This window comes from Gekko japonicus, unplaced genomic scaffold, assembly GCF_001447785.1.
Source record: "Gekko japonicus isolate JY-2015 unplaced genomic scaffold, Gekko_japonicus_V1.1 scaffold1234, whole genome shotgun sequence".
Lineage (NCBI taxonomy): Eukaryota > Metazoa > Chordata > Lepidosauria > Squamata > Gekkonidae > Gekko > Gekko japonicus.
Window position 1 is genome coordinate 141,414 of NW_015168685.1, and position 11,064 is coordinate 152,477.

The following is an 11,064-nucleotide window of genomic DNA, read 5'->3' on the forward strand; positions in this document are numbered from 1 at the left end:
TGTGTCCACAGCATACCCAGGAACCAGGTATGGATTAGCTCCTTTTCTCTTTGCCTGGAAGGCTTCCAAAGGATGTGACTCAACCAGCACCTCCAGCTGCTGTGAGGGCAGGGCCTTGGGTCATTAATAATTATCACAGCATGCAAACACTCTTTCTCCCCCCCCCTCCTCTCCTGGCAATGGGATTGAATTGCAAAATCCCTTTTCAGCCCCAGAGCAGAGGAGAAGTCTGCTCTGCATCGACGCAGCCCAGAGATGTCGCCCAGCAAGTGGCTGCCTCTTTGGCTAGCATGGTTGGGGGCTTCGGTCACCCTGAGCCAACAATCTCCAAGGTAAAATGGGGGGGGCATACTGGTGGTGGTGGGGTCATGATGTAGGGACCACCATCCTGGTTTCTTCCAGAGGAATAGCTGCGTTTGTTTTCTGGAAGGGCTCTACTGTCTCTAACAATGGTATGCCAGGCAGAAATTCAACCAACGAAGCTCTCCGCCTCATCTTGCTTCTTTTGTGGCTGGTTCTCCACCTGTTGAATTTCTGGCTGTCACAGAGCTGTACACCTGTATTTGTGAGTGGTGTACGAATATTACATATGGCTTAAACTTATTCAGGCTAAACATACCATGGATATGCAGTTCATTCTTTTTACCATACAACCAGGGCTGAGCACTCTGCAAAAAAGGGAGAACTCTGGTGTTTGATAATTAGTAAAACAAGTTAAAAGAATGAATTACTAGGGGATTAAATAAATCTTGATCCAGCTATTTGTAATGTTTGAATTGAAGCAGCCATGAAAACACTGCAGCAGCAATTGCATTGTCAGTAAAAAAAAGTTGTAACCCTGTTTGCTTTAAAATTATTTAAGAGGACTTGGTACTTTGGTTTACTACATTCTACTGCTTTCTGGGCTTAAGCAAATAATTTGTTATAATTGTGTTATAGATTTATTGTCTGTTTTATCCCGATTAGAGGAAGCCAGGTTGAACCTACGGTAAATAAACGATGGCACAGTGTATTCTTTTGACTTAGCTTGTGATGATATTTGCATGCCATTTAACTTACAGGCTGCTATGGCACTTAAAAAGCACATAATGTTTATTAGATGGTAAGTGTGTATGTGTGGGGGGGTTCGTTGGGGCCAGGAAGAGTTAATTAATCCTGGCAGTGGGATAAGCATGAAGGCTAGCAAAAGATCTGGGAGCAGGGCCAGGCTGTGGGAGTGGACGTGGTGGTACAGTTGCCAACTTTGTAACTGGCCTCTGCACCTATACCTTTAAAAGCCTTCCAAACTGTACCAAGCACCAAGAGGTACCATTTAGCTTCACATCATGGAAAGCATCAGTTAACATCTAATTTCTGCAAGAAGATCAAATCAGTCAATCCTAAAAGAAATCAACACTGACTGTTCCCTGGAAGGGCAGATAATGAAACTGAAGCTCAAATACTTTAGCCACCAAATGAGAAGGGAGCACTCACTGGAGAAGACCTTGGTACTGGGAAAGATTGAAGGTCAAAGAAGACGGGGACGGCAAAGGATGAGATGGTTAGACAGTGTCATCGATGCAACGAACATGAAGTTGAGCAAACTTCAGAGGACGGCGGAAGACCCGAAGGCCTGGCGTGATCTGGTCCATGGGGTCGCGAAGAGTCGGACTCGACTGTGCGACTGAACAACAACAACAACAAAAAAGTCACAAGAACAAGCTAGGATCTGTTTTCCTTGGCCAGTTGACAGCCCTTGGGGGGGGGATGCAAACTGTGATGGTCATATGTAAGGAATATGTTTCCCCCACCCTTTATTGCCTGGGGAAAAAACAAAAACAAAAACAACCCTGCAAAACCTGAAGGAATTTCATTACTTGTTCTCCCCTGTGGTGATAGTCCCCATGTATTTATTTTTCCCAGTGCTTTCTGTTAAAGTAAGCTTTTCTGTTGTTTGCAGAGCATCTTTGGGGTGTGACATGAAGCTGCCTTATACTGAATCAGACCTCTGGTCCATCAAAGTCAGTATTGTCTTCTCAGACTGACAGGGGGCCAGGTCTCAAAGCAGAGGTCTTTCACATCACCTACTGCCTGGTCCTTTAAAGTGGAGATGCCTAGGACTGAACCTGGGAACTTCTCATGGCTCTGTCACTGACCCACAACCCCTTCTCAGGGTTCAGATATAACCCTGGGACTTATTTATGGCACCCTAAGTTGATGGGTGGCTCAAGTGGTTAAGACGCTGAACTGCAGGCTGTGGATGGTCGGTAGTTCAGCAGTTCGAGACCCGAGTGTGCCGCATGACGGAGTGAGCTCCCGTCTCTGGTTCCAGCTCCTGCCAACCTAGCAGTTCGAAAGCAAGAAATTGCAAGTAGATAAATAGGTACCACTTCGGTGGGAAGGTAACAGGTTCCGTGCGCCTTGGTGTTTAGTCATGCTGGCCACATGACCATGGAAACGTCTTCAGACAGCGCTGGCTCTTCGGCTTTGAAACGGAGATGAGCACCACAACCCTAGAGTCTGACTCGACTGGCTTTCGAGCAAGGGAAACCTTTACCTTTAAGTTGATGGGCCCTGAACTGGGTGGCCCAGGCTAGCCTGATCTCATCAGATCTCAGGTCTCTGTTAGTACCTGGATGTGAGACCACCAAGGAAGAACAGGGTCACTATGCAGACGCAGGTGATGGCAAGCCACCTCTGCTCATCTCTTGCCTCGAAAACCCTTCAGGGCCACCATAAGCCACTTGTGACTTGACAGCACTTTCTACAACCAAGCTGATGTGGCTAGGTTTGCCAGATCCAGGGTGGGAAATACCTGGAGATGGAGGTGGAGCCTGAGGAGGGCGGGGTTTGGGGAAGGGAGGGACTTCAGTATAGGGTTGCCAGTCCCCAGGTGGGAGCAGGGGATCCCCTGATTTCACCGGTTCCTGCCTGCCACTGGCCAGCTGACCAGTGGGGAGAAGCCCCGCCCCCAACAGCCATGAACCCACGTGATGTCCTCTAACGTGATGACATCATATCATACGGAAGTGACATCCTTGTGCTGGAGATGTCACACGGCAATGCTTTGGTTTTGGGGCAAAACTCTATGGTTTGAGCCCGATTTTACCATAGAGTTTGCCCAAAAACCAGAATGTCACTGTGCAACATCCCCAGTGTGATGATGTCTCTTCCACATGATGTCATCACGCCGGGGACATCGTGCACAACAATTTGCCAAATTAAGCCAAATTAATTCAGTGATACCGATAATTTCCCGAACCCCAGTATCATACTGATACTGGGATTCGGGAATTTCGACAAATGATGATTTTTTTTCCAGGTTTGGGATATCCGAACCCGAAAAATACAGATTTGGGGTTTTTTGCTGCACACTCCTACTGACAACCCTACTTCAGTACCACTGATGGTCTAGCAAACCAGATACTACTCGATGGTTTAATAAACAAGACAGCATTCAGCAGCTAGCTGGGAGTCTACATAACGAATAACAATAGACTATTAAAACCTGGAGAAGCATTGAAATGGGGTCCGAGCCGTCCCATTGTAGAAACCACAGGAGGTGTTACGTAAAACTGTAACACGGAAAAGAAAAAAAGAAATACAGACCACAAGATAGGACTGTTTGCATTCATGTATTCATTGGCATATATTTGTCCTCAGAAGTCTGGTGAAACGTTTTGTACATAGAGACTTTCGTTGATTATGAATAGGTGAAGGAGTTACAATAAGCTTTGATAATACAAAGATATAGTTACTAGACCACCAGGAGATTGGCACACCTAGCCTTGACCTGGGCGGCCCAGGCTAGCCTGGCCATGTTAGATCTCAGAAGCTAAGTAGCCATGTCAGTGTCAGTGATGGTTATTATTTGGATAGGAGACCTCCAAGGAATTCCAGGATCACTATGTAGAGTCAGGCAATGGCAAACCACCTCTGAACGTCTCTTGCCTTGCTAACCCTACGGGGTCACCAGAAGCCGGCTGTGACTTGGTGGCCCTTTCTACCACCACCATTGGCTAGGTGAAAAGTACTGGGTTCGCCGCATGGAGGACTTGGACGACGACATACTGTAGCACACGTTTATTGTACTTCACACAAACAAGACTGACTAGCAACGGCCAACAGGGCCAACTATATACATATCCACCCAGCAACCCCCCATTCCCATTGGAGGGTTTGAATGTCCCGCCAAGGTGGCTATTGGTTGGAGCTGGGGGAGCCAGGATCCGAAGTTTCCATTGTTCTAGGATCCAAGCTTTGGCCTGTTCCGTGGACCCCTGGTGGCGGTCCACACATATAACACTAGGGTTACCAACAACTTGCGGGGGGGGGGGGGGGGGGCCGTGCCGGGGGGGGGGGGGGAGTGTCCTGCCCTTTAAATAGAGGTTTAAGCTGTGGAAATGGGAAGCTGAAACTTCTCATTGCATGGAGGTTAATAACATCACGTGGTAAACAGTATTCTATTAACCCTCTATGACAGGGACTGACCACTTTTCCCAGACCTGTTGACAATCCTACTCATTAGGTAGGCTTGGTTGACAATGTATTCCACAGTGGGGCACGTGGCAGCTCCCAAGGGCCATTTTAGGCTAGGAAAACAGCGCAGAGGAAGAAGGCCTAAGCCTCCTCTCCGTAAACACTGTGGTACCAATTCTAATCAGTCCCCTGTTTCTTGAAAGTACAGAGCTCCCTGATTACTCAGGGACATAGTCTGGGAAAATGTAATGTATAGCCCCCCTACGTTACTCTGTAGGGTAGGTGTCCCAACCTTTTTGAGCTTGTGGGCACCTTTGTAATTCTGACACAGGCTGGTGGAGGCGACCACAAAATGGCTGCCTCCCAAGAGGTGTGCAGCCCAGCAGAAAAATGTCAGGGAGCGAGGTCATGCTCTTCAACCTCTCAGGCAGAATCTCAGCTTAACACAATGTCTTTTAAAATGAACATATCGTTTAAAAATATGTTCTTGCACGTAAACAGCTTATTTTCAGGCACACGGTGAAGATCCTTGTCCTGAGGCGGCAGTGGCCGCGGAAACAACTCTTAAACAATCTGCACGGCCGAGGAGATTTCCGATGGCCAATCAGAAGCTCCGCTGGGCAAAAGCCCTTCCCGGCCCCACCCACTTTCTAAAAATGCTTGACAGGCACTAGGAAAGTCTCAGCAGGCACCATGGCACACGGGCACCGCAGTGAGGACCCTACCTCTAGGGTCTCCAACCGAGTTCTTTCACATGACCTACTGCTTAAGAACGTGGCTCAGAGGTTAAGACGACGAGCTGCGGACCGGAAGGTCGGTAGCTCAGCAGTTCGAGACCCTGGTGCTGCATGACAGAGTGAGCTCCCGTCTCTGACCCCAGCTCCTGCCAACCTGGCAGTTCGAAAGCAAGAAATTGCAAGTAGATAAATAGGTACCACTTCGGTGGGAAGGTAACAGCGTTCCGTGCGCCTCGACGTTTAGCCATGCCGGCCACATGACCACAGAGAAGGCTTCGGACAGCACTGGCTCGTCGGCTTGGAAACGGCGATGAGCACCACTCCCTAGAGTCAGATTTGACTGCCTTTCGAGCAAGGGAAACTTTTACTGTTATTGCTTAAGAACCTAAGAGAAGCCATGATGGATCAGGCCAATGGCCCATCCGGTCCAACACTGTGTCACACAATGACCAAAACCCAGGTGCCATCAGGAGGTCCACCAGAGGGGCCAGAACTCCAGAAGCCCTCCCACTGTAGCCCCCTAAGCACTAAGAATACAAAGCATCATGGCCCCAGACAGTGTGTTCCATCTATACCTTGTGGCTAAGAGCCACTGCTGGACATCTGCTCCAGATGTTTATCCCCTCTTGAAGCTGTCTATGCCTGTAGTCATCACCACTTCCTGCAGCAGTGAATTCCACATGTTCATTATTCTTTGGGTGAAGAAGGACTTCCTGCCTCGATCCTTTTCACTGGAGATTCTGGGAATCAAACCTGGAACCTTTTCCAGGCAAAGCAGATGCTGTACCACTGAGCCTATCTCCTTCCCTTAAATAATTTTTTTAAAGAACGGATCGTTCTATTGTTATATTTATAACATCCTAAACACCAAGGTAGACAAGGAGAGTAATACAATCCAGAATATATAGGGTTGCCAACCTCTAGGTAGTGGCTGGAGATCACCCACTATTACAACTGATCTCCAGGTGACAGAGACCAGTTCTCCTGGAGAAAATGACCTCTTTGGAACTTGGACTCTATGGCACTGTGCCGCAAACCCTGCCCTCCACCCCTCAAAATCTCCAGGTGTTTCCCAACCTAGGGCTGGTAACCCTATCAGAATATATGACCATTGAGCAATTCTCACGTGTGTTTTTTCGAAAATACACAAAAAGGCTCTTTTGTTTACCAGCAAAACAAAAACAGCTTGTGCAGTACTGGAATTTCCATAATTGCTATTACTGGATGAAGGTCCAAAGACAAGACCAGGAAATTGCACTCTGTGGGTAACTGCAGCCAAGCCTCATGTTGCGCAACTATGGAAATCTGCAGTTCCCTCGCTGAAATTTTCTTGGTTTTGGGGGAAGGGATGAGAACAGGCTGTTCTAGAGGGGAAAATGTATGTTGGGTTAAGATTAGAATGTAAGAATTGGGTCTGAGGGAACCGATCCCTTACCCCAACACTGGGCTGAGATGGGCCTAAAAGGGATCAGCTATTGAAGCAGAGTTAGGAGTCCAGTAAAACAGTAAAACAAGGAACTGCAGTAGCTCAAGTGGTTAAGACGCTGAACTGCAGGCTGTGGAAGGTTGGTAGTTCAGCAGTTCGAGACCCGAGTTGCTGCATGACGGAGTGAGCTCCCGTCTCTAGTTCCAGCTCCTGCCAACCTAGCAGTTCGAAAACAAAAAATTGCAAGTAGAAAAATAGGGACCACTTCGGTGGGAAGGGAACAGCGTTCCGTGCGCCTTGGTGTTTAGTCATGCCGGCCACATGACCACGGAAACGTCTTCGGACAGCGCTGGCTCTTCGGCTTTGAAACGGAGATGAGCACCGGAACCCTAGAGTCGGATTTGACTGGCTTTCGAGCAAGGGAACCTTTACCTTTTAAAAACAGTGAGGGGAAATTATTGCTTTCCAGGAGGTTTCTTTTTTTATAGATATTTTATTTATTAAATGTATGAATCGCCCAACCCCACAAGAGGTCTCTGGCTGATTTACAACCTGAAAAAAAGATAAAAATATAATCAGCATAGATAAAGTTATCACAGTACAATAATAAAACAACCAATCCAGATGGCGATCTCAACCCACTTTTGTCAGCTGCAGTGCTGTCTGCACGGCAGGGCATGGAAGGGGACGTGTGGGCCATAGGAAGAAAGGAAGGCTGCCAGTCTTAACCTTTGCTGCCCTCAACTAAAAGCCTGGTGGAACATCTCTGCCTTACAGGCCCTGCAGAATTGTATAAGACCCTGCAGGGGCCTGATGTTGTTCGGCAAAGAGTTCCACCAGGTTGGGGCCAGGACAGAAAAGGCCCTGCCCCTAGCTGAGGACAGGTGGACCTCCCTAGGGCCATGGATCACCAGCAAGTTGTTATCAGCTGATCCCAGCCTTCTCTCAATGGGAGTTTTGCCCTGTGTGTTTGTAGTGTAGTGTGTTAATTCTTCTCCATTTTCATAACGGTGTCAGGTTGCCAGCCATCGACCAGCAACCTCTGGGAGCTTTTGGAGTTCAGGCATAGTGACTGGTGTGTGATCGGGTTGCCAACCTCCAGGTGGGGCCTGGAGAGCTTCTGGAATTAGATCTCCTGGAATTCTCCAAATGACAGAGATTCGTTCCCCTGGAGAAAATGGCTGCTTTGAATGGTGGTCTACGTGGTCTCTATGGCATTGTACCTCACTGATATGCCCTCCCTCCCTAAGCTCCACCCCCAAATCTGCAGGGATTTCACTCCTCAGAGTTGCCAACCTTATGTGACATCACTTCTTGTTATGTACTGCCTAGACTTTTTCTGTGCTGGTACTCACTGGTACTAAGTACCAGCACCTTTCTTTCAGAGGTCTCCCAGCTCCTGGGGGTGGGGGATTGGTGGAAATCGGTGGAACCTTATATCTGAATATTAGCACCTTCTTTGTTTACAAAGAAAGCACTCTGTCCCCTAGCGATATGGGAAATTCCCAGAGTGGAACTGGAAGTGATGCTGTGATATTGCACAATGTCACTCCCCACCCCACCCCCCCATTCAGCTCCCCCTGCACCATGGAGCACCAGCAGGGGCCGTGAGCCTGGGGGCGGGACTTCTGCCATAATGGGTATGTGCAGGACTTTTTTTGTAGAAAAAGGCCGGCAGGAACTCATTAGCATAATAGGCCACACCCAAGAGCTGAAACTCATTAGCATATTAGGCCACACCCTGACACCACAGCCCATTAGCATATTAGGACACACCCCCGTGTTGCCAGAAGTGTGGTTATCCAGCCACACCCACCTTTTGCTTCTTATTCTCTTTACCTTGTTTGTTGTCAAAACCCAGGGCCTTTTTTGTAGCAGGAACTCCTTTGCATGTTAGGCCACACACCCCTAATGTAGCCAATCCTAATGAGTTTCTGCTTTTGGGTGTGGCCTATTATGCTAATGAGTTCCTCCTGGGTGTGGCCAACTCAGGAGCCAGCCGGAACTCCGTTCCTGTGCGTTCCTGCCCAAAAATAGCCCTGGATGTGTGTTAAGTGCCCTCAAGTCACATGGTCTCCCCTATTTGTGAAACACTCTCCCAAGCTGACTTTTCCCCTCTAAGACTGCCACATGTCCATTACATTTGAATCATAATGAGAGGGACGGCATTGTGAGTCTACAAATATTATATCTCTGCCCCCTTCTCTCTGTGCAGGTTGCTGATGGTCGCCCCCAGCGTGGTGCCTGTGGGGGCAGAAGTGGGGGTCGTCCTTCAGGTCGAGGGAGCCCCCTCTGGGCTCTCGGGCATGGTCTATTTCCAGAATGAGAACACGGGGGTGAAATGCTCTGCTGAGGAGCCCTTTAATCTTCAGCCCAACAGTTTCTTGCAAAGAATTACACTGAAGGTACAAAGCGCCATTTCCCTTAGGGAAGGTACTCCCAAGTCTAACTTTGGCCCCAGGAGAAAAGGCCTCTTTGCGTGAGCAGTGAAGAATATGTGTCTTCGAACATGTGCAAAGTACCTCTCCTTCAGCACTAATACAGACTAGTGATTTGGTATGAGTGGGGAAGGCTTCTAGCATGCAGTTCAGGGCCATAGTGAGGATTTTTTTTTTAATTTCAGGGGACATTTAAATAAGTTGGGGGGCACTGTGTCAGGAGCAATGAGTAAACGTTTTTAAAAAGAGAGACGGGGGGGGGGGGGGGGTGAGGGGCAGATATGCCCTGTGGTGTGCCTCACCCACAGCCAGCCCAGCCAGAGGTACACTGCCGGCTCAGCTCAGTGCAGCCACAGCATGTGAGAAAAATAAAATAAACTGGCTGGATGGGAAGTTGGTAGGCCTAGGCAGTAAGTCAAGGGACCCGGCCCTAAGATGCCCCTCTGTAGCTATGGGCCTGTCAGGGCTCTTTTTGTAGAAAAAGCCCAGCAGGAACTCATTAGCATAATAGGTCACACCCAACAGCAGGAACCCATTAGCATATTGGACCACACCCCTGACAGCACAGCTCATTAGCACATTAGGCTGCACCCACATGTTACCAGAAGTGTGGTTATCCAGCCACACCCACCTTTTGCTTGTTATTCTGTTTACCTTGTTTGTTGTCAAAACCCAGGGCCTTTTTTTGTAGCAGGAACGTCTTCTTTGCATGTTAGGCCACACATCCCTAATGTAGCCAATCCTAATGAGTTCCTGCTGTTGGGTGTGGCCTATTATGCTAATGAGTTCCTGCTGGGCGTGGCCAACTTGGGAGCCAGCCGGAAGTCCATTCCTGTGCGTTCCTGCCCAAAAATAGCCCTGGGCCTGCTTCTAGGGGGTTTGCTAGTTGTGCTTATACCCAGGTGGACAAGTCACCTAAAAACTCTTTCCAGTCATTTAATACTGGTTCAGCTATCTACTCAATGCATTCTTATCCAAGCCTTCTGTCATGGCTCAGATGGTGTGTCACGTGACGCTGCCACCACTCTGGTTTTAGGATCCCTTGAGAAGGCCCAGAGCACCCTCCCAAGACCTTCAGACCAATGTTCCCTCTAAGCTGTGGAGTCTTGTAAGCAAAAATTCTACTTTGTGAGCTACTGGCGGTAGAGTTGTGAGCGAGCCATTTGGCTGCTGCATAAATTAGTTTGCTCTGGAGCCCTCCTTCCTGAGCTAAGACAAAAATGTGTGAGTCAGAGTCTAAAAAACTGTGAACTGGCTCACACTAACTCAGCTTAGAGGGAACACTGCTTCAGACCTCCCTTATTTGGCAGAATAATATGCGTGAGAACCAGGCAGAGTAAACAACAAGGAAAAGGTTTATTTTTACAGGAGGTCAGCCCAATATGGGAAACAAATAAGGTGGAAGAACAATATCAGTAAGGGGTGAAAAGAAAAGAAACCAAACGCATCTAAACTTACTGTCCCTAGCTCACTGTCCCAAGCGGGCCTCAGTCTGCTCACCTTCCTCTCAGGATGAGGGTCTCTTCCCTGCAGCGGCCTTCCTTCTGGCCCTGCTCTCTTGGAAGAAAGAACAGCTCTTTTTTCTGTAGCAACTCTTTTATTATAAGTCCCCTTTCTCTGGGATCGGCTAAAATTGGCACCAAAACCTCTCAGGGACTTCTGGGAGTTGTAGGCCAGGCCTCCTCCCACTGCTACTCAGGCTCCCTGGGCCTACTAGGCCTCTAGTTGCATAGCCCAGATCATGACACCTTCCTTCAAGGAGCTGGAGGCAACGTACATGGTTCTTCTTTCCTCATTTTATCCTGGCAACAACCCATTGAGGTAGCTGAGGTAGGCCTGCCAGTCTCCAAGTGGGACCTGGGGATTAGGTTTGCCAAATCCCACTGGGGGTAGGGCTGCCAAGTGGGGGCGGGGTAGGGTTGCCAAGTCATTCTTACTCACCGGCGGGGGAGCGTTCCTTCGGTCCAGGAGCTGCCAAGGTATGCGTGCGCGCTTTGCGCGCGCC

General features: G+C 48.7%; 1 protein-coding gene across 1 annotated transcript in view; it reads left to right on the plus strand.

Annotated features, from left to right (window-relative positions):
• The first annotated feature begins 233 nt into the window (after positions 1-233).
• LOC107114004 (complement C4-like) overlaps positions 234-11,064 on the plus strand; it is a 98,181-nt gene continuing 87,350 nt past the window's right edge. Inside the window, exons 1-2 of the mRNA XM_015415423.1 lie at positions 234-332; positions 8,837-9,026. Of these exons, the coding sequence (XP_015270909.1) occupies positions 256-332; positions 8,837-9,026 (267 nt within the window). The 5' untranslated portion in view covers positions 234-255. The remainder of the gene's footprint in view (positions 333-8,836; positions 9,027-11,064) is intronic.